We start from the raw sequence: 24,876 nt of genomic DNA, 5'->3' as shown, positions 1-24,876 counted from the left end.
TACACAAAAGTTTCTTTTAAATAAAACCCTACCCGTTTAGAAAATAATGTGTTCTGTTTCAAAACAAGGTTTTAACTTAACAGGATACAGAACCACAAAATATTGTCATCTTTTCCACTATTCCTGCACACTAATATCTGCTAGGACTTCAGATATGAAAAGGAGAAATTGACTCTTTTTTTCATGACAACAAACTTATTTACTTCAAGATTATTCTTCTACCAATAATCTTACTTAGCTTACACAACCTATATATTTTCAGTCTTATCTTAAAATTAGTGTGTCATTAATCTTTTATTCTCATTGCTTTCTTCTGGATTAATCTCGGATTTTTTATTTTTTTTTACCCAGTAATTTAAGTGCAGTGCCTAGAACTGGGCACAAAATCCTAAACAAAGTTAATTAGTTATCTAATTAACAGGGTAAAAGGTCACTTAAAGTTACTTGTTTTCCATGCTACACTCCAGTTTATAAATCCCAATATGACTTGGTTGAGTGTTTTTCCCTCAGCAGTAACATGATGTTGTGGAGTCACATTTGCTTTTGAGCAATGATGACCTCGGACTCTTTTCATTCTGCAGAGCTACTGCCTAACAAGTTATTCCCCCAGCATGCATTTCTGCAGTGACTTGTTCTTGCTTAAGTTTAGTATTTTAATATTCATCCCTGTTGAACCACACCCTACTTTTAAAATATAATTTCTCCAATTCTCTAATGTAATTTTGAACACTAGCCCTCTTCTCCAATATACCTACATACTCTCACAGATCTAAGACACCTTCAAAATTAGTAAACACATGCTGTATTCTTCATACGAGACAAATAATTTCTCATTACACACCAGATTTTATCCAACCTAAAGCAGTTTTATCAAGACCCTGTTACGTCAGGCAATGATTCATTAATTCTCCTCCTCAGTTTTGATTAAATTAACACATTACAGCTTTTGAAGTCACAGAGGCTGTTCTAGTATTTAAAAAGCTAGGTGTACCACTATAGCTACCTTCAGTATAATGAAGTCTGCTGCCATCTTCCTAGCTTTTCTACTTCAATAGAAATCTACATTCCCAAACTTGTATCTGCTGATTTATCACACACTCCAGCTTTAGCATTTGTGCTATGTGACCTGTAATCACACTATGCAGCTCCAGCATATTTAGCAGGTTTCTCTAACAAAAGAAAAGGGGGTGACATTTACTGATAATCCAAGTACAAGTACATGCTTCTATGACACTTGCTAACACGGTCAACTAAAGTTCAATTCCCCAAGCAAAAGAAGTGCCACCTGTGGATACTTACAAGAAGCAGTATTCAGTACAGTCAGCACTTCCTAACAACATTCAAATATACTGAAAACTACTAAAATGCACTGGTATAACTTAAATCAAAATCTGTCCTCTCCACTTGTGTATGAGACTGATATCACATTCCCCACTATTCCAATATGACACTATTAGCACGCATATTAATTTAAAATGCTAAGTTACTTTTCCATGTTCCCTGTAAAGGGCGGAAAATTACAGTTACAAACTGAATGGCATCAATCTGAAATAGCAAACATTTCACTCCCAGACATGTAAATACTTAAATAAATTCAATCTTCATTTTAGGAAAGTATAGACTTCTTAGACTTGGAATTTGAGTAATTGTTTAAAAAAACAGTGTATTAAGATTGGCAAATCTGTATCTCGGATAAAAAAACCCTGCTTACAAACAAAATTACATCAAATTGTATTTTGACGAGCACCTGTTTTGAGCACCTTATTTCAAAGAATGTAAGTACCTTCCCATTCATCTTTGATGTTATCTCGGACATTCAAATTAATTGTAACATCTGCTCGTACTCGCATGGGCCAGTTTTCACCAATATTGGGCTTTGCCACCTCCACCACTGTGAAAGAGACAATGGGCTGTGCCATCCTAGCCCATCCACCAAAGACCACACCTCCATATTCTGATAACCTAAAAAAAAACCCAACAACAAAAAAATCCCAAACACCAAAGTTTTGTCAGTCATTATCTGATAACATATTCAGGGGTTTTTTTAAACTGTTAAACAATTTACCTCAGCTCTAATACAAAAGTAGAAGTCTTAATTTTACATGCTACTGAAGTAGATTCACATAATTCTGCATTTTAAAAACGAAGCATAACATGAACTGACTTATACTTCAAGAAACAAAGTCATATGTTAGCATTATAAAAATACAAACTCAGAGAACAAAAAACAACTACTGAGTATAAGAGATATCACACCAAATGATCCCTTGAAATCTAAAGAGGATCAAAATGTGACAGATGGCAAATTCAAGCATACTCAGTAACACATCTCATAAACCAGAAGAGTTGGTGGTAAGTTTCCAGATTTGTAATGTCAGCCAAGGTTTAGTACTTTTGGAACACTAACTCAATCCGTCTTAACACAACAAAGGTTGGTTGTTAGCATCCAACATACTGCCTTAACACATCTACAGGGACACATATCAACACACCCTTACAGAAATCATCCCACAAGATGGCAACACCTTGTGGAAGAAGTTAGTATAAAACATGGTATCTATGTAATAAGTTAAATACATTTGTTACTATGTATTTAGTATATACACAATATCAGTTATTCATTCTTGAACGCATTTTGATTGCAATTGAAGAACTGACTGATTTGCAGCAATTAATAAATATTACCATGGTTTCATCCTACTGACACTATCCTCAATGTCCTGTCTGATCTCGTAGGTAGACTCTAAGCGGAAAAGATTGAAGTTCCTCAGCAGGTAGTCATGAAGAGTCAGAAACTGAAGATTCAATTTGGGAAGTGCAAGACAGCCTAAGAGGGTAAGGGTAGAAGGGAAGAGAAGGGAAGAGGTATTTGATAAATAAACAAAAAGAAGATTAATTAATATATTGGTTCTACAAATTTATAAATATATACACATCTTACTCTACAACTGCCATACACATTATCCTGGGAGATTCTAAGAACGACTCCTTTTATAAATATACGCCACTAAAAGCACATATTTTTCAGGTTTTCTATAAATGAACCTGCACAAGATGAAAGGAATTTTCACCATTCTGGCAGTAAACACAGTGAACTATTTAAAGACCGAATCCTTCCCTGTATTCAGACCACAACAAAACTGATTTTATAAAAATCAAGTGTAGGATAAAGTAATGGTACTTTGCGAGTGCAACAATTAAGCCAGCATTAAATAATGATGAAAAAGGCTCATTAAGTAACAAACCGCATGCATTATCTAACAATTCCACAATTCCAACACTTTATGTTTAGTAGAAGCTATAAAAATCATTAATGTAGAAAAAAGTTTTAAGCCAAGAAATCAAATTTTAATACACAACCTTCCTCAAAAATTTATGTTACTGATTATAGATTTTTTTTTTTTGAGAATGAAAATATGGGAAGAATAGATCTAACTAAACAAGGAGCATCAAAACTCCTAGACAGGTCCTAAAGCTTGCATAGCTTTAGGTAGTCTCAGATGCAAATTTTCCATAATAAAAATTCTTTTATGTTACTCATTTAACATTACTGGACTATGCTCTAAGACCTGTGAAAGCATCATGTTTTTCTAACTTGCAGTATTAGCCTTGAAACCTTTCACTGGTATACATACTACCTACTGGCCCTCACATGCACCAAGATACAATGGCAGTGAAGAAAGGCGGCACAACACAGTAATTTCTATTCTGGAAAGCCTCATGGTGATAAAATACTTTCACACATTTCCCAACACCAAGTAACAAACCCAGTCCTGTAAAGCTTGTTACATGCACAAAGGGCAGGGCCTGAAGTAACACCTCTTTAAGGCTGCACAGCATTTATCAGACAGATATTCTTCTTCCCTCTTTTTAAAAGGAAATAGAAATGATACTCTTATCTTTCTTGGGCTAAATTACTCTTATTTTTTAGACCAAAAGAATTTAGCCACTTTTGAGACACAAAAAGCCTCAAGACCACAAAACCAAAACTGTCTTGTTTCAAAGTAGGGCTGGAAAATACATGGAGATTAAAATGAGAAAGTGTAACCTGAAACTAAGAGAAGCAAACAAAAAAAATACTTGTAACAGTCTGACAGCAACAGAAATGCTTCACAACAGTGCTATCAATATGCGGATAATAATAGCAAAAGACTTCACACCACAGAAGGAGAAAATGTTTCCACTAGCAACCACTGCTATTTGCCAAAATTACATTTCACCATTAATAAAATTTCTTTAATGCATTATCAAGAAGTCACAAAACAGCACTGAAATAGGTGTGATGAGCTGCTCTTCCCCCTTGTCCCAGCAGTAACGCATATATTGTGATTAATATATTTGGCTAATAAAACACAAAATAAACACAGACTGCATGAGTAAGTTAAGTACTGCAAAGTCAGCCTTCCAATACGGTCTGAATGACAGTAAAGCTACCTTGACTTTTATTTAAGAACCTGAATGCTCCAGAGCATTAGAACAATATGATGGTTCACCGAAATAAAAAATAAAATTTAAATAATCTTGGTTTATGTATAAATTTCCTAGAAATCACAGCAATCACCCCTGGTTTGGGTTTTTTTTTGCTTTGTTTTTTTTTGGTTTTGTTTTGGGCAGGGGGTGGGGGTGGGGTGTCTGGTTTTTGTTGTTGTTTGTTTTAAAGGATAAACCCCATCAGGAGACCTATTACTCAGAAGAATCAATCAGCTTTTAACTATTTGCATACTAAACGTAACTACTTTATCTATTCTTTGGCTGATCTCTAGATAGCATTTGTATCATATCTGTTTTGAAAAAGATCCTTTGTTGCCTATAACCCTGCCTAAAGGGGTCAAATTTCAAAAATCACTTTCTTCCCATTAATACGTGTTCACAGATAATTTATCAAAACCAACCCCTAATTTATTCTAAGCTTAAGGCTTACACCTACACAAAAAACCCCTCTGAATCAAAACTACACCGAGGAAGGTGCAGAATACTCACTGCTCAAACTAGAAACATACTTTATAGTAGTCTTTGAAGATATATGTTGTTATTTGGAATTTCCATGTTCCAAATTGATATTTTCACATTCCTAATGAAAACTCTCATGATCCACATTAAAATAAGTCTTTTTTAAAGTAGCTAGACAAAAATACACGTGCTGTTTATTGCAAAACTTAAAATTACATAATTCCTGGTTTGCAATACCTGCAGTTTGCTTCCTTGCCCATGAGCACATCAAGCAAGAACATTAGATTTTGAACTTAGTGCATACACTACCTTTCAGTGACTACATGTACACTTCTACCTTGAAATAAAAGAGGAAAATAATTAATTTCCTACCACCACCACACTTTTTTCATTTTTAGAAGGCTGTTTTGAACATATTTAAGAGCAAAGCACAGGCGACAGCTTTTTCTGGTGCATGTTTACAACCTGTTTCACCTCACCGTAACTGCCTGTGCCACAGCTGGTGGTATAGCACATCTGTTACCCAGCTGAGAATCAAATACATGTATTTGTGTAAACACGGGCCTTTGCATTTTTAAGTGCTGTAAATTTGCTAACAATTTCATCTCAGAGTTCTGATTCACAACTCAAAAAAAGCTGACCTTATGCTAAGATAATGGAAAATGCCAAAGTACTGCATATAAGTTCCAAAGATGGAATAAACACAGATATCAGAACTGCTTTTTTTGCAACATTTACTGTTCTGATCAGCATTTACTGAACTACTAATCATACCTTCTCCAGAATAATATTCAGTTGGTACAATATTTTCATCCCAAATAATCTTCTCTGTGGGATAAAGAGGCATCTGGTTGAGTTGCTGAATTTGAGATATTCGTCGCTCATGACGGGAAACCTAAACAAAGGATGCATTTTAAACTTCCATAAGTCAAAAACGGACAATAAAGCTATTTTTGAAACATACACATTAATCCATAAAATTGCTGGTAGTCACTTGCCATCTTCTCTCTTTTATTAAGGTGGGTTTTTTTTTTTTTTTCAAATTAAATATAACTAAATGCATACAGTGACATCAGAAGATGAACAAACACACAGTCTGACTATCATAGTACTAGAGTCAAACTTGGCTACTCAGCAGACCAAAAATGGCCAACAGAACTGAAAATATTCAGTCAAGGCTTAGCAGAGAATCAGCTTCAAATAAAATTTATTTTGCTTTCCAGTAAACATATGGCCAATAGCTAACTAACATTGCTCATTCAGCAACAGCTACCCTTAATTCCCCCTTTGGGAGAGAAAAAAAAAAAAAAAAAAAAAAAAAAAAAAAATCGATCCACAAAATAAGCCTATGAAAAAGATTTTAAAAAACAACTATGCCATTCCAATACTGATATAAGATTAGAAGCCTACAGCAATGTTGTTATGCACTGAATATCCAAAAAACCCACTACATGCATCAAATAGTATTTCAAATGGGCTTGAGGAATCAAACAGATACTGAATATCTCGATCTACTTTAGCGGGTTTTTTCGAAAGGGCCAAATGGGTTACTACATAAAGAGCAACAACTTTTCCAGAAGAACTCAAAACTGTTGCTCAAAAATGTTGTTGCTCATTGACCTTTACAATTACACCACAAACACACATACTAGTTTCTCACAGAAACTACATTTATAAATACACATTTTCAAATACTCAATTTATATAGTTTTAAACCCCATCTTAGCACCCCATTTACTACTACAACACTGCTGTGGTTCACAGGTGATTCAGCAAGAGGTCCTAAATGGCTACTTTACTACAGGGTAGTTGCTAGGTTTAGCTACGTCTTGAGTTGGCAAAACCAAAACTACAAGCAGTATGAATTGCGTTTTTACCAGCAGCTCGAGCAGAAACTCCTTGTCGTGGCCGGACTCCTGTCCCTCCGGCAGGGCGGGCAGCAGGCAGAGGTGCGACGCCACCTGGTGGAGAACGCGCGAGCTGCACAGAGGGAGGGAAAACACAGGCCTGTCACACCCCACCCTCACGGCTCTGCTCCTCTTACCGAGAGAAAATTCCCACCGTGAATTTCAGCAGAGACCAACAACTACCAAGCAGTACTTTAAGTGCCGTTGGAAATATTTAAAATATTTACTTTTGGAACCGTTACAAAGCGCTCTAGAGCACTTCCACCGGTGAGGTGTGTTCAGCCACAGGCGTACACTGAACCACTCAGACGCAATAAACAGAGTAAGGTGGGAATACTTTTTCTTGTTTCAAGACATGTACCTGAAAACAGTACAAAACAACAGAGCACACATTGCCTTTGTCAAAATACAGACTGTTATCCTTTTAATCACAGCATTTGCAATACAGTACAGTTAATACAGTGGTATACTTCTATGATTTCTGTTGTAGTTTTTGTACAGAACAGTGAAAAAAGCTAAATTAAAAAAGTTACAGGTTAACTACTGTAAGTTAATTACTGCTACTATTACTTTAAGCAGCTAGATATTTTCCAGAACATTAGTGCTTTCTCACACGCATTAGAAAAAAAGAAAATTGAAAATATTTTTCTTATACTGGAATTCTAGTACTTCATTACTACTGGATGCAAACTCTCCCTGTCTCCCTGTTTCAACAGATGTAAAGGCACCATGGCAAGACAGAAAGACCTGAGCAGTCACATGAACTGGCACGTGAGAAGTCAGAAAGAAAAAAAAGTCTAGAAATTTGTTAAATTAAAACATACTGAGAACAAAGAATTTCAATTTCATGTTAAATTTCATTTTGGTAACTTACCTAAGGGGTCCAAATAACTTCACCAGTGAATCACGAGTATCTACTGCAGCTACATTTGAGAGTGCAAAGTCATATAACTCCGGGAAATGTGCAAATGCCGCTCTCTGCAAAAGACCCACACCCAAAATCTGAATGTAAGCACATTAATGAAACAATTTAATAACAATCTAAATATTTACACAAAAACATAGCTTCTTCTGATAGCACCCTTGGATGCTACCAGGATAGAAATAAAACCCAGGTGAAATATCCATTCTTCTTAGGTAATGCCACTTATTTGTTACTCCTGTGCTTTCAATACAGTATCTTTTTTATACACCCTCCTATCAGAATTTGTTCTGTCATTAAAACATAAGGGGCAGACATGTAGCCTTGCAGACAACTAAGGAAAACAAGGAACAAGTTTAATTTAACTAGGCTTCCTTGAATTTTTTTTGTTAAAACTGGTAGGAAAAATTCTGGAAAGTATAAAAATATAAGTATAAAAGTATAAAAATATCTTTATATGACTACAAGTGATGTGAATTGTGTCTCTTATGTACTCTTATTGCTACCATATGTGTGTACTGATCTTGAAGAAATGGTGCCACCTACCGCATAGTCATAAGTTAAGTTTCTACAGCACTTAATTTTCCCTTCTGAATAGATTTAATGGGAGTAGTTCACCTCCACAATATCGAATCAGAAGTGGTGCTTTGTTAGACCATATTATTTAGTCATAGTCACATACGTAACATTGCAGCGTTAAGTGTCTTCAAGAAGATATAGAAAGTCAAGTTAAAACTATTCCTGTAACTCAATAGGAAAAGGGGTTTCCTTTGGGAAATAACTAAATGCCTATTCCAGATGCAAACTAGACTGAAACAACACAACCACATCGTTTTCTTCCCATAAGCACTCCACCCTCTGCCTACCTGTAGAGAAGTAATTCTGTCATAGTGAATTGTTGTCATCTCATTCTCTGTCAAAGCATTTCCAGTCTGATCATTGATTTCAAAGCCAGTGTAGAATTTAAGCATATCTAGAAGCTGAGACATCATCCATATAAATTAGTGATCAACAATAAGAGACACCATACCACCAACAAAAACACAATTTAAGAGGACAAATCTGGGCACCATGCACAAACAAGAGGTCCTCAAAGTTCTTGAAGAAATGGACTAAGGAGTGGTTATCTAAATTTTATACTTCGCTGACACACAGAAGAATTTTGTTTAGGTATCTCATCTACAAGCCATAGAAATCACAGCACAGCCATAAAAAAAATATACTGTCTATGACTGAGTAAACTGAAGGACAGCAGTAAAACACAGCTGCACCGTAAAACAGTCTGAGGTCAAAACAAAGCACAGAAGAAAGCATTGGTAACAGCTTCTGCTATACGCCAGAAGCTGCACGGTTTTCTAGGCTGTACTTTTAAGAACTGTTCAAAAACAAAGCCAAAAACATAAGAGCAGCCACACACATAGGTAAAGAAAGAACTACTGTCTGAAGGATTTAAATAACCATGCAGTTTGTATCCATCAGGAAAACCTGTCTTAATGAACAAATGCAAAACAGAACAATTGCAGTATTCAGAGCCACATCAGAATGAAAAAGTTATTTTCAACAACTTTGTATCTCACCTGGCAGAAGAGATGACCCTCCTTCTCTCTTTTAGCAAGACTGGACAGGTAACAGTGAACAACAAGATGGGAGTCATCCAACACTGTATTAAACCAGCGCCGTGTAGGAAGCAAAGCCTGTAGCGAACCACCTCATGTTAATACAAGCAATTCTTCAAAATTTAAGAAATCCTGGTTTCTCAGAATTTTCCATTTCAGGAAGGCATATCAAGATAGACTGCTGCACAGTTATTTACATACCCAATACCCTAACAGAGGTTCTCATATTAAAGCAGCGTTTATGTTTGCCAAGACACTGTTTTTATGCAGGTAGGCTGCTATGAAGACAGCCTTTTATTATGACTGGGAGCACGGCACAAACTTGCCATTAGTGAGATTGCATCCTGACAGTAATAAAAGTAAATTAAATAAAGCAATTATTCTACTACTAGGTGTCTACATAAACTATGTGCTACAGAAGATATGCAAAACTGCTGCAACATTGTTTTAAAAATGTTTTTCGATACTCATTTAATTTTAAGCTTGTCTTTTCCATGACTGCAAACTGTGTTTCTTCTAAATATGGCATGATATCTTCTATTCTAAGATACTCAAATTAGATCTAAGAATTTTTCATATCCTAATTGAAAACCTATAAAAGCTTCCTGTAAACAAAACAGATCATTAAATAAATACCTTAAGCTGCTATATGTAGCAACTGTTCAGCAGCATACAGTAGCAGACCTCAACAACTCAACAGAAAAATGAGTTGTTCTCAATAGAATCTACAGACTGAATTTAGAAAGCCAAAAAGCATCAACACAGTGTTTAGAACCAAGACAAAGAAAACAGAAGAATCTGTGGTAGAAAATGTTAATTGCCCTGCACAATAATTACAAAAAACCAATTCAGAAAACCGTAAGAACTTTCCATGGAGTCGTTCCTTTCAAATTATCAAATCAGCAAGTTTTGATGGCAGTCTGTACACTGTAATATGAAACAGTAATATTCTGAAAAAGGCCTCAACATAGGTAAGAACGCCTGTTAACACAGGACATCCTACCGAGGCAGAAAAACTTGGATTTACAGCTAATTTCTCATTTGCTTGTTCCAATCACTTAAACAGTCATCATAAACTGTCTGAGTTGTAACCTTCCTGTAATACCTAGCGAGAACCAACATTAAATGTACTGCCCCTAAGTATTTTGGCTAACAGCCAGACTTAAGTTTAACTTCAATTACGTATTGTCTCTTATGAGACCATATCATATCCATAAAACAACAAGTTCTAATTTAAAGGATTATTGCAACTACAAGCACAGGCTACTTAAGCAATTTAGCAGAGGACAGTTAGCTTGCACAAGTTCAAGATCAATCCATTTTGAAGTTCCCTGTGCTTACTGTTTCAGAAAACACTGTCTTATTTCAGAATGTCTTCTAAATATGAAGTTATTTTAAATAAATTGCTACTCATGTGAGAAGTTGTAAATTAATATCTTTTATTTTTAATTCTGGTACTGTGAAGCTTAACATTGTCCCACTTTCTCAGTACCTGCTGAAAAATTTCACAAAACCTCGCGAGGCTTCCTTCTGTAACAAACCCAGATCACCAGAACTGTTACTTCCAAATAATGAATCCTAGTCAAACAAATAGTTTGCATTTCAGAACTAATAATACTTTATGGGATTATATCCTACAACATGAAAGATACTTTAAGCGACCTTATTATGCATTGTGAAGAATACTTCTGGGTTATTCCTAGCAGATTAAAGCATCACACATTTTCATCAATTAATAGAGTCTTCTTCACTGAGCAGTTTAGGGTCCTAGCTTTCTCTAACAGTTCATCTGGTGTATAAACATTATTAGTCAGTTCCCAATGTGGATGCACTGCTACAAGCTCCTATTTACAGACAGAAAACCACTATTAAGCAACCATATGCACAACTGTGACATAACCACCTGCTAACTGAAATAAAGCTGTAATAATGACTTTACACATTTAAAACCTAGAAAAGTACACCTGAAAACAGGTTGAAACAACTTACCTCAAGATCTAGCATGAGTTCAATGAATCTCTCACAATAATGAACTTTGTCCATAGAAATAGGCCCTAAATACAAAAAAAAAAATTTTTTGCAATTGATCTGCACCACAATGTATTTGTGCTTGAACTATTCTTTTAAAATGTAGTAAGTGCTACTAATATACCAGTATTAGCTTTTAACAAGATTAAAAAGTTAACTAGCACATTCTTCTCTTTCTGAAATAATCCTTTCTTTCATTGCAAACCAGAAAATTTTTGGATATAAGAAAGTAACGGAACCAGAGTTCCAGAAGTGATTTTATCCACTCTGAAAACAACCAACCTGACATATAAAAATGCACTTCCACAAGATACTAATGGCCTGCTAAGCTTTTTAAGAACTTTTAACTCTGAGTACTCAAAAATACCTATTTAAAAGCTGCAATCAAGATATGTGCAAAAGAGCTTGACAATATTCAAAGGCACTCAGTGTTGACTACTAAGGAGCCTTTAGAATCATGTCAAAACACAACTGAAGTCTGCTTTAATGAATATCTATTTCCTAAAGCCTCCAAAGAACCGCTAATGTAGATTTTCCTAAAACAGGTCCCATAACTGGAAACACAGAGGGGATAGGTATCCTTTCTGATGAAGCCACGAATACACAGGATTTCCCCTTACAGCTCAGTAAACTTCTAGCAAACTTCAGCTCTCAAGAGCAAAAGCAGAACTCTAGCAAGTGATTTAAACCAAATTGTGCTGTGCTTGGAGCATAATACGCCTTTTTTGTCAAAAGGCTAACACCTTCCTGTACAAACACTTTTCCTTTCTAAATCAGGCAAGTATATAATTTTGCTTGTCACTATGACTTATAAATCAATAGCAATCAAATCTTACAGAATTTCACTTCACTTAGGCTTTTGTTCTTACCGTAAATCGACGGTACTGACAGAATAGTCTTATGATATGCATTTATACCACCTGTTTAACAAGGCATCTAAGTATGTATGAAATCCTTTAGCGCTGTAAGAAGGCTGTAAGCACACAATAAAGAATATCGGTACCAGTCCATTCTGAACAGAAGAAGAGGTTTAAAGTAGCTTTCTGCTATTTAATTTTTAAAGCATACAGATTTGAATACTAATTTGACATGAAACCCATGCAGACAGGCATGGATTTCACTAAAACCCCATCCAGATAAGGTCTCCAACCTCAGGTTAGTATCCTAAGGAGCAGTTGCTTCAACACCAGAAAAGAATTTAAGACAGATTACCAGATAACAGAGTAACATAAGAACCACAGTTACCTGAGACAGGTATTGATTTTAGCACAGAAATGAATTTCTGAATGAGCTGTGAAAGAAATCTTCTCTCCCGATATGCTCTAAAATCAAAGGTATGACAAAAGCATTAACATTCCTTAAATGCAGACTAGAAGTACATTGTATCTTTCACTAATACAAAGTTAGCTGCTTTAAAATTTATGTAACAGTAGCAGGTTGCTTTGAAACACACCTAAACTGTTTAGATGACAACTTTTCTCTCTGCACTCAGGAAGACAGATTACCAGTCTACATTTTTAGGCACAGAACTGATTAACAACCCATGCTTCTACTGAGTCAAAGAGTATGTCACCACCTACACCTTACCACACTGCCACACAAAAGTACTGGAACATTTAACTTTGGTGAGATATGCACAAATTTATTCAAATACTTGCAGAAGCTATTTGCTTAAGAGATAAAGATGTATTTTTTCATGACCTTTAGCACAAACAACTACATGAATATTCTCTTATGCCTTTCATTCTATAGCTCTAAGGTTTAGTATCACAAATTCACTGATCAAATAAAATATTAAGTTCTGTAACAGTATTTTTGCATAAAGACTACTGGAAAACAAAACAGTTTCTGGGAGACCACATATGACCAATCTTTGTTTGCCATCTTCACATCTTTTTTAAAAAACACATTTTTTTATTGAAACTATTCATTTTAGCTGAAACACAATGAATGCATTAAGGGCTCTGGATTTAACAGGAAAGAAGGTTTCTGTAACATACCGCATTCTGGCCTCCTCATCCATTTTCTCATCATTTTTCTTAATTAGATTCCAGAATTTTCTTAGTTTTGGTGTCTTTTTCAGCTCTTGTTCCAGTCGTTTCTGAAATGTTAAAGTGTTTTTCAGTCGCCAAGAATCCTTGTTTTCATGAGAGATAAAAGTACAATCCAGTCTTCTTATTAAAAAAGAAAGAGAGAGTCTAGCCATGGCTAGATGTCAGCTCCATTCCCTAGTCCCTGTGATCTCAAAGCCTTGTCTACAGATTACAGCTTGAAGAAGCTATAAGCAACAAAGCTTAATTTGGTTTAAAATTACATAATTAATAATTACAATTGCATGGAAGTTAGCAACAAACAAGAAAGAATTTTACTAAGCCCACAAAAATATAATTCCATAGCAATGCAGGCAGCTTTAAATATTAGACTTCCATAACAGTATTCCATAAGAATTCACTTTACAGGACTTGGATAATGCCTGGAAGATTGCTTTGACAGTTTACAGTGTTATGCTTACAGGTTGTAGAGCCATCCACATTGGTAAGGAAATGAGCTGCTGCACTTGACCTCTGATCAAATCCACTTCCTGTTAGAAAGTCACAGACAGAAAACTTTTTTTAAAATTCTTATGTTTTCTGACATGCCTGTCAAACAAAAATACACCAATGTATGTTACCATCTGACAAAAATATATGTTTTTGTATTACATTTCACAATTTCCTAACAGGAAACTGCAGCATTGCCCTACCCAGTAACACTTAAAACCGTTGACAACTTTTGCATTTGAGGTTCTTTTCATGCATTCTCTCAGTTCTTAATACTTCAGCAGGGGACCCATCCTTGTAAGTATTTTCAGCATAGAAGCTGATGAGAACTGATGTTTCTTCAGTCATTTCTTGTTCTTGAACTGAGTTTTCTGACTGTGCTTTCTCTATTTATTTTTTACTCTACTCTTTCTCCCCTGAAGCCCTTAAGTTTCTCCCACTTCATCTACACTCTTCCCATTACCTGAAATAACTAATTTTCTCTATAATTCATGTAATTTCAACTGCTGTTTCAAGTGTTCTCCAACTCTGCCTGTTATCTGGATCCACAGTTTTCTTTCTTTCACAGAATCATTCAGGTTGGAAAAGACCCTTGGGATCATCGAGTCCAACCATCAGCCCTACTCTACAAAGTTCTTCCCTACACCATATCCCCCAGCATCTAAACAACCCTTAAACACATCCAGAGATGGTGACTCCACCACCTCCCTGGGCAGCCTATTCCACTGTCTGACCACTCTTTCTGAAAAATTTTTTCCTAATGTCCAGTCTAAGCCTCCCCTGTTGCAGTTTAAAGCCATTCCTTCTCGTTCTATCACTAATCACCTGTGAGAAGAGACCAGCACCAACCTCTCTACAATGTCCTTTCAGGTAGTTGTAGAGAGTGATGAGGTCTCCCCTCAGCCTTCTCTTCCTCAGGCTAAACAGTCCCAGCTCCTTCAATCACTCCTCATGGGATTTGTTCTCCAGGCCCTTCACCAGCTTCGTTGCCCTCCTCTGCGCTCGCTCCAGCACCTCGATATCTCCCTCATATTGAGGTGCCCAAAACTGGACACAATACTCAAGGTGTGGCCTCACCAGTGTTTCCTAAACTACTGAAAAACTTCCATTAACATCTTAAATATGTCTTCATGGACAAATACTTCATTCTCAGTATTCTGAAACTTCACATTTCAGCGCTCCTTACTTAAAACACTACTGTGATTATCCTGTTCTGCATTTCACAAAGAAGGGCAGCTTCTAATAGCAGTACAGGTTTACAAGCACTTTTTTACAGACTGCCATATCATGTTATATGAGAAACATGCTCTGCAAGCAAGATTCCATAGAGTCACTATCAAATCCTACTTTAAAATGAAGATCCACTGTACCACAGTCACTACAGAAAAATACTACCTCAATAAACTATAAAGTCAGGATGATTACTGGCTCCCATAATCATTCCTAATTCCAAAAATCAAATAATATACTTTCTAAATTGTTTGTCTGCAAGACAATTTTCTTCTTTACTTGTGCAGACCCTGATTTTGACTGATATATCCTGTGTGCAATGTAAGTAAAGAAAAAGCAAGAGAGGTAAGAGTAGTTTCATATAACAGTAAATTATAATATAACAGTTTTTCATATAACTGTAAATTATTCTCCATACTTGCTACTTAGGATCTATAACTGTGTTTTTACTATAGATCAAGACCACAACTTGATCCAATGCTTCCTTAAAACTAACACAGAAGTGTGGATAGAAATATTATCTAAACCTGGTTTCAAAAGTGAAAAAACTACTGTTCTTCTCAAGAGTTAATGGAAATAATTTTGCACAATTTCCCAAACTAAAAAGAGCACAGCAGTAAGTAATTTGCTTCTAAGTGTAAAGCACCTTTTCAAATACATATTTTTTTAAGCACCATTTCAAATATAAGTCTGAATACATGCCTTTAAATTGCAGTAAGTGCCAATTCTCCAATTTCAAGTCTCTTTTATGACCTCGTGTCAGAGAAAAGCAAACATGATGAGAGAGATAAAGCAAGAGTCAAAAAGAGGGATAAAAGCCCTCCGGTACCATCTTCTTCCTTAAATGGGAATTTTGCTTCATCTGTCTCATAAGAAAAAATTGTTCAAACTAAACTGCTATTAACACAGAACAGCATAAACACACTGGAAGTATTACAGTTACTTTTAACATACCAAACTATTGAAGCAGTGATCAAGGAAAAGCAGCAGGACTGTCTGTTCATGCAGAGAGTATTCACTGTCATTTTCAACCAGTGATGCCTCCAGTATGCATTTGAAAAAGAAGGGAAAGTGTTCTGGCTTTTTTTTGAATGTCTAGGAATAGAAGAGGAAGTTGATTTTGAGTCAGGTTGATGCAAATCATTTAAATCTTCATTCACATAACATAGCTTAGGTTCTCTAAATCCACTTAAATCTATAAAAGGAAGGATTAGTTTTTCTCTTTTTCATATATTCTGACCAAGCAGCACAAGCAGAACAGACTAATGATATCCTCCTGATCAGGGATCCTCACACTATGGGAATGCTCTTAGTGGGACTACTACCTTCTGCACAGTCTAACACAGGTGATGCACAGGACAAACTGAACAAGAAGCACAAGTGGAGTGGATTGTATTGTGGGAATGTTCAACTGGTGATCGCTCAGAACTACTGTAAAATGACACAGGTTAGAAGAGAATTGGTAGATTATGGCCAAAATCAGAGCAGCTGTTTAGTGATCTGTAAAAAGCAAGCAGGTAAAAACCACCAGAGATTAATAACAGTTGCGGAACTCCCATTCAGCTACCTCAGCAGGAAAAAGATAAACCAAATAATTGTTGAGAAAAAACATCTTCTTTACAAGGGTAGCCATGTACCAAAGAGCAAATTTAACTAAGCTGCTTGGAAAGTAACACGCACCCATCATTTTGCATCTAGTACGTATGCCAGAACAAAAAGAGACACAGACATCATACAAGCAAGTTATTAATCCTTTGTGCCTGCCAGCACTGAAGTAATGTCACCACTATCGGAGTAATCGTGCTTCTGAAATAATGCTTGCATAGAATTGCTAACTACGCTCATGTTATTGAGATGGCCTATGAGTAGTGGACTGTTTATAGAAACACTAAATCATTTCTACACCTATTATTACAAAAAAACAGTACACACAAAAGCAGACCAAGAGATTACCTTAGTATAAAATTTCATGCAAGAAAGCTACAAAACCATATTCACAGGTTTTAAGCAAGACACTACTGGATAATATGTTAGACTTCCAGTGGTGCCTTCCTATACCCCCAGATATAAAAATCACTTTATCTTTCAAGAAAGAGCAAGAACTTCTCTGCAAATGTCTGACTTTTGTCAAGTGCCAAAAAAAGCAAATGCTGCTGATGATGTAAAGGCATCACACAGCAGAACAAAGGACTCGTGCACCAGCAGGAATCGGGTGATTTTTCATCCGTCCATTGCTTTTCCCAAAAAGGAACACACTTTAAAGCACCACACGAGACATTCCAGCTGAGGTACCATTTACTTTTAACACTACAAGCTTTGCTACCTTCTGTCAGTATAAGTGAGCACACCGCAAAAGCTGCAACTTGCGGATCAAAGTCAATTCTAGCTGCAATTGAAATTGGTTACCTCCCACGCAGGGACATTCTCTCTGAACTTCTCATTCACCATACAGCAGATTGACATTAAATATGCCTTACTGGACACCTCTTGAGAATAATTCATCCATAGGTAATTTTCAAGGTACTGGCTGTGAAGAGACAAAGAATATTTCATTAGTTGCTGCCACCCACATAATCTGTCACTCATTTAAAAGAGCAGTTATCCACAGGGGTTTTTTCCTCCTTCTCCTTAAAGCTATCTTTATAGTTTGTGAGTAGTTCCTGAAGTTACCTCTCATCTAGGTCACTGCAGCAAAACTTTTTAGACTTGGTAACTGCTACAAGAGACAGACGAGTTTCTTATCAGGAAGACACATTCACCAGAGGGTTTTCAAGTGTAACAAGTAGCCACAGCTCAATACAAAGTCATAACATAAATTCATGTTGATTTTCCAAAAGGAGGACAAAAAAGAAAAAAATTCACTTGTATAAAGAACGTCACACACATTCTTTGAATGTCACATGCACATTTCCTAGCATAAAATGCAAAGAACAACTACTCTACAACAATAGTTGTATTATTAAATACTCTTTCCTGTAAAAAAATAAGGAATTTTATAGAGAGTAAACTCTCTTTATAGAGAGTTTATGCTTCTAATCATATAAAGGCAATAAAAATATTACATTACTGTGCGACTAAATTAAAGCATTAAATATTAGGGAAGTGATTAAGTGTTTCCAAGAAGGCAAAAAATTACTGGACACTGGAAAATAGCAGCTTCCCAACAATAAGCATTTCTTCTTCATTACTATGGCACATTTCTCAGAGAAGAAGGTCTTAAAATTAGATCTTAGAGCTGAGAGGCTATTTGGACAAACAACTACCTCCCTCCTTTAACTTCCTTTCGAAGCTATGCAGGATAGGTACTCCTGAGAAGGCAATCCCGAAATTCCATCATTCTCAACACTGCCCTTGCACCTCGTGCTACTTTAGTAACTGCCACCAGAAAGTAGAAAGTCTGATTTCTTCCTAAACAAGCTGCTCATCCATTCCTTACACTCAATGCCTGCTCTACCATTCATGTGGCCCCTCATGAGCCAGCTCAGTTTTACATATTTACATTTCTGAACAGCTTACTTTTCTGACATCTTACAGTAAGCTACTTCAATAGTTTCAGATAAGAAAAGTACCACAGATGGTGGTGAAAAAAGGCAGTGAGAACCTGCGTGTAATCAGGAGCAAAAGGCTCAGTAATGGTCAGACTGGGATTTACACTTTCTGGGAGCTCAGCCAGAATACACAACTTCAGATGGAGCTGAGACAACTTCACAGGCATATACAGGATGAAATACATATTTCTTCCCAAGAGCCTGGATCTGCCAACAGGAGGGGGAAAAGCTCCCCAAAATCCATAGAACTCCATATATCATTTCACCCAGGAATTCGAAGAAGCTTCAATATGTTTTAGTAAAAATACTATTATGCCCCCAAGTGAGGATAAATGTATGTGAGCAGGAATGAAGGACAGGAAAATCTCATGTGTGTGAAGAGAGGAGAGCTTGACAGACAGATGTGGGGGTGGGGGGAAGAAAAGAGAGAAAATGACTTACAGGACAAATGGCAGTAGATGGGGCTATAGACCAGAAAGTACTGAAGTTACATTGCAGGCTGGTAACATTAAGAATGTTCACAGAAAGGATAAAAACTTCTAACTCCATGGTATTGCTGGCATATAAATTCCAGAAGTCATGCTACCAGCATGCCATTTGTCAAACCCCAAACCACAGCTTATATTTTCTTTTGCATATTTTCTCATAAAGAAGCAGAAAACAGCCGGAAGCTTATCCTACTTTTCTAGTTAGTAGTACTACTTAGATCCTTTGTTTCAAAAGGCTGAAATATGTATGTTAACCAAAAACAATCTATCTGCTCATAAGATGTGAAAGATAAAAAAACCCAAACAGAACACTAAATATTGTGGTTTTAAATATGTAAATATTGCAAATGTTTATTTTACATCATTTTAGACATGCTTTATATGATCTTCCAAGAAAGTCTGAAGTAGCTGTAAAAATCTTCTAAACAGATTTCCATTTCTTTTCAAGTGAGGAAAATGTTAGTGATGCTGCTGCAGCACAATTCATTTTTACCCCCACAGTAAGAGATTTAATCCAAAAACTTGCTCTGATTTCGATGAGTTCTGATGTAAGGCTTAATGACACATTCAAATTACAGACCCAAGTTTTTCACCTATTTCACTCATACTCTTTTCTTTGGTGCTTCACCTACACAAGAAATTCAGAATCATAAACCAAGATACTCTGATATGGTTTTTATGTTTATGAAATTATTTCCTCCTTAAATTAAGCTTTCCTCACTTAATTTTCCTAGGTACACAACTGAAGGCTACAGTAAGTAGAAACAAGTGAGTGTACTACTTTCAAACTGACTTACTGCCCTGCATTTGCTTCTCATCTTTACAGGTTCCTACGAAAAAAATAACTTAAAATTTCACTCCAATTAACTTACCTGAATTCAAGAAGCATTATCTTTCTAATAGCAAACCTAAAAAGGAAAAGGTAATCAATTAGCACAGGTAATCAGCACAGAATTCTTCAATTCTTTGTCTCCCCTATCTAACATTACAGTTCATTGAAATGAGACTTACACTTTAGAAACCTGGTAACAATAATTAGGAAAAGAGCAAAAAGCTAGAGGCAGCAGACAGCACACTCAACTGATATTTTTCTTTACATACCTTAGTGACAGAAGAAAGGATGAGCCTTCTATAACCACAACAAAACCAACATAAAACATAACAGACTACCAGATCAAGGAACCAAAAAATTTTATGTCCAGCTATCACATTTAAGGATTATGAGCTCATGAATGTTCTTTTTGCCACATTCAGATTTTGAAATACCGCAATGATTAAATGACTCAAATGCACTGGAGTCATTTTCATCTGCTTTTAACATGTTAATGCATTTTAAAATATTCTATGAAACATGAGAAACCACTTCAATACAGATAACGGAATGCTTGTCTGTAAGTGAAAGTAACTAGTGTACTTACTTGGACCTGACAATTTCTTTTATGTATACATCTTCAACAACCTATGGGAAAGAACATTTCCGAAAAATGGTTAAGAATCTGATTTACTTCATAAAGCAATTAAAAATGCATTAAGACATCTTATACACCCAAAGTTACTCTGAATTAGTTACTCTCTGCTTACTGCTAAAATGTCATTACAATTATGTCTCAGCTCTGAAGAGTCCAAAAGCTTCATGGGCATACACTCTCACAGAGAAAGCGAATCAACTTTGGGGAAAGCACACAATGATAGAGAAAATTGATAGGACCTTCATTCAAGTTATTCTGAAGGAATAACCTACAGTTCACTGAGATTTTTATATAAAAGTCAAACAGATATCCAAACTTTTTCATTGTTAATCTTCGGCTTACTGTTGAATTTAAAGAACAGTCTTCAAAAGTCATCATGCAAGTCTGCATCAACTCAATCATCTGTTGTCACTGTTTCTTTTAACTGACATTTAACCAAATCCAGACTTTTACCTTGTTTTTCCAAGAGGAATGAAAGAATCTGCACTATCTGTTACAACAGGCATACTTTGACATCACATAAGACAGAGAGGCAATCCAGCTGCTTATGTACATCCTAGTTTTAACAATCACAGACAGATACTATCACAAATACTAGAAAGAGAGTGAGTAAACTGAGGCTGGAAAGGGAGATTTAGCCAAATACCCACAAGGGAAAAAAAACCTAACGTTTAAGAACCCCACACTACAGAAAACCAACACAAAACCAAACACATTATGCCAAATTTTAAATATTCAAAACACACATATCAACCACAACAGCAATAAGTTGTCTGAACAAAATGCTCTTGAGAAGCTTTCAGAGAGAAGTATACAGTTCAGTAAGAAGATGCTCAAAGATATTTTACTCTTGTAAGTGCTTGGCCAAAATAAACTGAACAAATAGCATACAAGAGAACTGCACTGCTATAGCACGCTTTCATAACAGTGCCTGCATTTATAAACTACAAATGCATAACAAATTACTATGTGTTAAACAACTGCTGACCTTCCAAGCAGTCTCTTATACTCTTATATAAAATAAGCACCATTGGAGATTGGCACATCAGAAAAGGGGTGATCCTCATACTTTTACACACCAACACAATTCCCGTAGAAGTATTTACCTTTGAATCAAAGGACAATTTTTTCTTCACATGTGGAGCCCAGTATTTATTTGCTAACTGTAAGGAGGAAATAGTAAAAAAAAAAAAAACCCAGGTTAAATACATGTATTTTCAGTTGTAGTGAAACAGTAACTCTATACACATCCCATCCCCAAACTCTGTTTCACTAGTATCTTGGTTAATTTCAGCTTATGGTAACTACAGGTAACAAAATTGTTTTCCAACAGCAATGTTTTTCACCCATTTAAGGTTTTTATACCTTTTCCAACAGAGGTGTGATTCTCTGTAGAAGTTTCAGCTGCACAGAGTACTATACAATAAATCTCTCAGAAATATACCATGATCTTTCAGGGACTGCAAACGCCAGATTGCAAATGATTACGCTCCCATTGAGGAATTTCACAAAGAACTAGAGGCTATATATAAAGGTCTAATATTTTAGGGCTATTCGCTGCAGCCATCACATCACCAAAACACCTAATCTATGGTGGCAAGAGCTTCCTAACCACCTTTACCCAACCTTCTTTATTCTGCACAAGAGGAAGGAAAGCAACGTCTCCAGCAGAAAAAAATGAACCCTGGCATAAAACCACTTAAAATGTTCAGCTACAGGAAATCGTCAGCAAGTTTTCTGCTTTATTTTGCAGTGCTGCTCCTGTACGTCTCTCTAGTCCGGAAACGCTGGGGGCATAAACCCTTTCACATGTAACACAGGCGTTAACCTCTCTTCACTCACGACAAAACAAGACCCTTCCCCTAACACCCACGGCCTGTAAAGATTATTGAAGCACCGAGGCGCCGTCACGGCAGGACGGCCTTTCCAGCACCGGGCTCCGGCCGCGAGACGCCCACGGGCCGCTCCCCCGCCGGCCCTACCTGGGTCACGTACTCCGCGTTGATCTGCGACACGGTGGGCGCCACGATCTTCTTCGGCGGGGCCGAGGACGCCGGCGCCGCCATGGTGACGCCGGCCCCAGCCGCCTGGCACAGTGCGGGCAGCGCCGCCGTGCCCCCGCCACTCTCCGCCCGGGCCCGGCCCAGCGCACCGCGGCCTGCAGCGGAGACCAGGCGGAAGCTGCTTCCGCAGGAGGAGCAGCGGAGAGCAGGGCGCTTCCGGGGCGCGGCGCGCTAGAGCGGCCGCGGGGAAGGGCGGGGCGGCAGCAGCGCCACCTGCCGTGCCCTCCCTGCCGCTGCCGCCGGCGACCACGCCGGGGCCGGGGCCGGGGCCGGGGCCGGGTTCTGGCGGGCGTTGCCAAGGCCTGTCCCGGGGCCCGTCTGCTATGGCCGGCCGTCCCGCCCCAGCAGCGCAGGGAACACCTCAGCGAGCTGTTCAGGAGCCTGTAAAAGCCGGAGGGCTGAGAGGAAAGACGAGGGAGGCAGTTAACGCACTAGGTTGCTTCTGCAGTCACCCTTCAAACGCTCTGTAAATCCATTTAGGATGACTCCTATTTTATTTATCAGTTAGAGCAAAGGCCTCTGTCCACCTAGCGCGGGACAGACCCACTGTTATTAACATCCACCAGACGCCACTGAGATGTGAGCGCAGCTGTGGGCCTGCCCGGTCCCGGGAACTCGGGAAACATGAGAGGAGAGGGAGAGGAGAGGCAACTGTAGGAGGGAAAGACCGCATGCTCACAGGAGTCAGCACTTTGGTAATGACCTAGAATGGTTTGCTATTAACTTATTCTATTTGGTAAACAGATTAATTAAGGAGGAAATTAACAGACTCCCTAGAGAAGTTACGTGCTTTGTTTCTGAGCTCATTATCCAGCACCTGCCACTTGAGTACTTTAAACTTCCAGGCAGATGCCATTGAAGTCTGTTTGAATATGACCTTCTTTGTTTTGATATCAAGGTGATCTCCATTTCATTTCTTCAAGAAGAGGTTAAACTAAATATTCTTTTTGAAGTTGAATTAGAATGTTCGATGGGAATGGACAAAGTAATGACAGTACCTTCAGTAGGATTAGACAATGGCTGCATTCAAATAAATATGCCTACTGCATGGCTTTGCTTTAAAAGATCCAGAAAATTTAAGTTTTCTGTATGAAAACTAGTAAAATCAAAAAGTTACAAAAGTACCAGTAACAAATTCTGTAAATAACGTAGATTGAGCATTGTCTTGCCTAATGATTGAAACCTTCAGAGAGATGTGTGATGAAAAATACACAAATGCAAAAAAAGCACTTAAAATACACCTAAACCAATGTACACCATCTGACACTTAAATTTTGATAAAAATCAATGTCTTTAGATGCTTTGATTTAAATTAATCAACCTAGAGGTTGCAGCTTTGTGATTGACTTAGGCTTATCAAACTATATGGAAATATAACTATGTCTTTTGTCTGCCCTTTCTCCATCACTTGGCACAGCTGCTAGCACTTGTATCCATGGGCAGGTGTAGAAAATACAAGTAAAATTTACCTAAGCTCTGAGCTGGCTGTCTGAGCCATATTAGCATGTTGCTGCATCATAGCTGATAATACTGCCTACAGTGTCCTCTCCAACTTACCTTCCACAATTAGCTAGTTCTGTATTTGACTACCTCATAAATCAACATACATAGTTTATGTTTGCATGTATCAGAACAAGTAGAAATGTAACAGCTTGTCAGTTTAGCAAACAAAAAAAGAGAGTACTTTCACTATCCATGAGTAGACCAGAGAGGTAAATGGCAGGAAGGAACTACTGAAGCTACAAATCAGTGATAAAAAAGGACAAAGGAAGGTAAATTCATTGCCTATAACTATAGGCTGAAAATAGGAAAGCTTCTAAAATTGCTTTCAGGTGGGAGCCAAGTTTGACTTGTGTTTAAGATGGATCATGGGACAAGTAGGAGAGGCTATGATGATTTCTTGGCATCAGAGGTAACTATAATTGATGACTGTAGATTTCTAATCACATGTTCAAGCGTTACCCACAAGGTGACATTTTTTTTAATTATTACCATGCCGAAAAGTATGCAGGCAAATACATTTTGGACTTCATAAATTTTCTAGAACAGCCTTGCAAGGCTAACTTAAACCTGACCTCTGCTTATGATAGATCATGAGGCATGTGTCAAAATCCA

General features: G+C 37.2%; 1 protein-coding gene across 1 annotated transcript in view; it reads right to left on the bottom strand.

Annotated features, from left to right (window-relative positions):
* Positions 1-22,866, bottom strand: part of AQR (aquarius intron-binding spliceosomal factor) — a 56,140-nt gene extending 33,274 nt beyond the window's left edge. The window contains exons 1-17 of the mRNA XM_074868198.1: positions 22,681-22,866; positions 21,805-21,861; positions 20,648-20,688; positions 20,102-20,137; positions 17,600-17,720; positions 16,148-16,288; positions 13,936-14,004; positions 13,424-13,524; positions 12,669-12,745; positions 11,385-11,449; positions 9,357-9,473; positions 8,646-8,759; positions 7,732-7,835; positions 6,828-6,930; positions 5,725-5,845; positions 2,686-2,827; positions 1,784-1,962 (exon numbers count right to left, since the gene is read on the bottom strand). Coding sequence (XP_074724299.1) covers positions 1,784-1,962; positions 2,686-2,827; positions 5,725-5,845; positions 6,828-6,930; positions 7,732-7,835; positions 8,646-8,759; positions 9,357-9,473; positions 11,385-11,449; positions 12,669-12,745; positions 13,424-13,524; positions 13,936-14,004; positions 16,148-16,288; positions 17,600-17,720; positions 20,102-20,137; positions 20,648-20,688; positions 21,805-21,861; positions 22,681-22,764 — 1,672 coding nt within the window. The 5' untranslated portion in view covers positions 22,765-22,866. The remainder of the gene's footprint in view (positions 1-1,783; positions 1,963-2,685; positions 2,828-5,724; positions 5,846-6,827; positions 6,931-7,731; positions 7,836-8,645; positions 8,760-9,356; positions 9,474-11,384; positions 11,450-12,668; positions 12,746-13,423; positions 13,525-13,935; positions 14,005-16,147; positions 16,289-17,599; positions 17,721-20,101; positions 20,138-20,647; positions 20,689-21,804; positions 21,862-22,680) is intronic.
* Positions 22,867-24,876: the final 2,010 nt, after the last annotated feature.

This window comes from Strix uralensis, chromosome 4, assembly GCF_047716275.1.
Source record: "Strix uralensis isolate ZFMK-TIS-50842 chromosome 4, bStrUra1, whole genome shotgun sequence".
In the NCBI taxonomy this organism is placed as follows: Eukaryota; Metazoa; Chordata; class Aves; order Strigiformes; family Strigidae; genus Strix; species Strix uralensis.
Note: the sequence above shows the minus strand (reverse complement) of the source record. Positions and strands in the feature narration are given on the sequence as shown.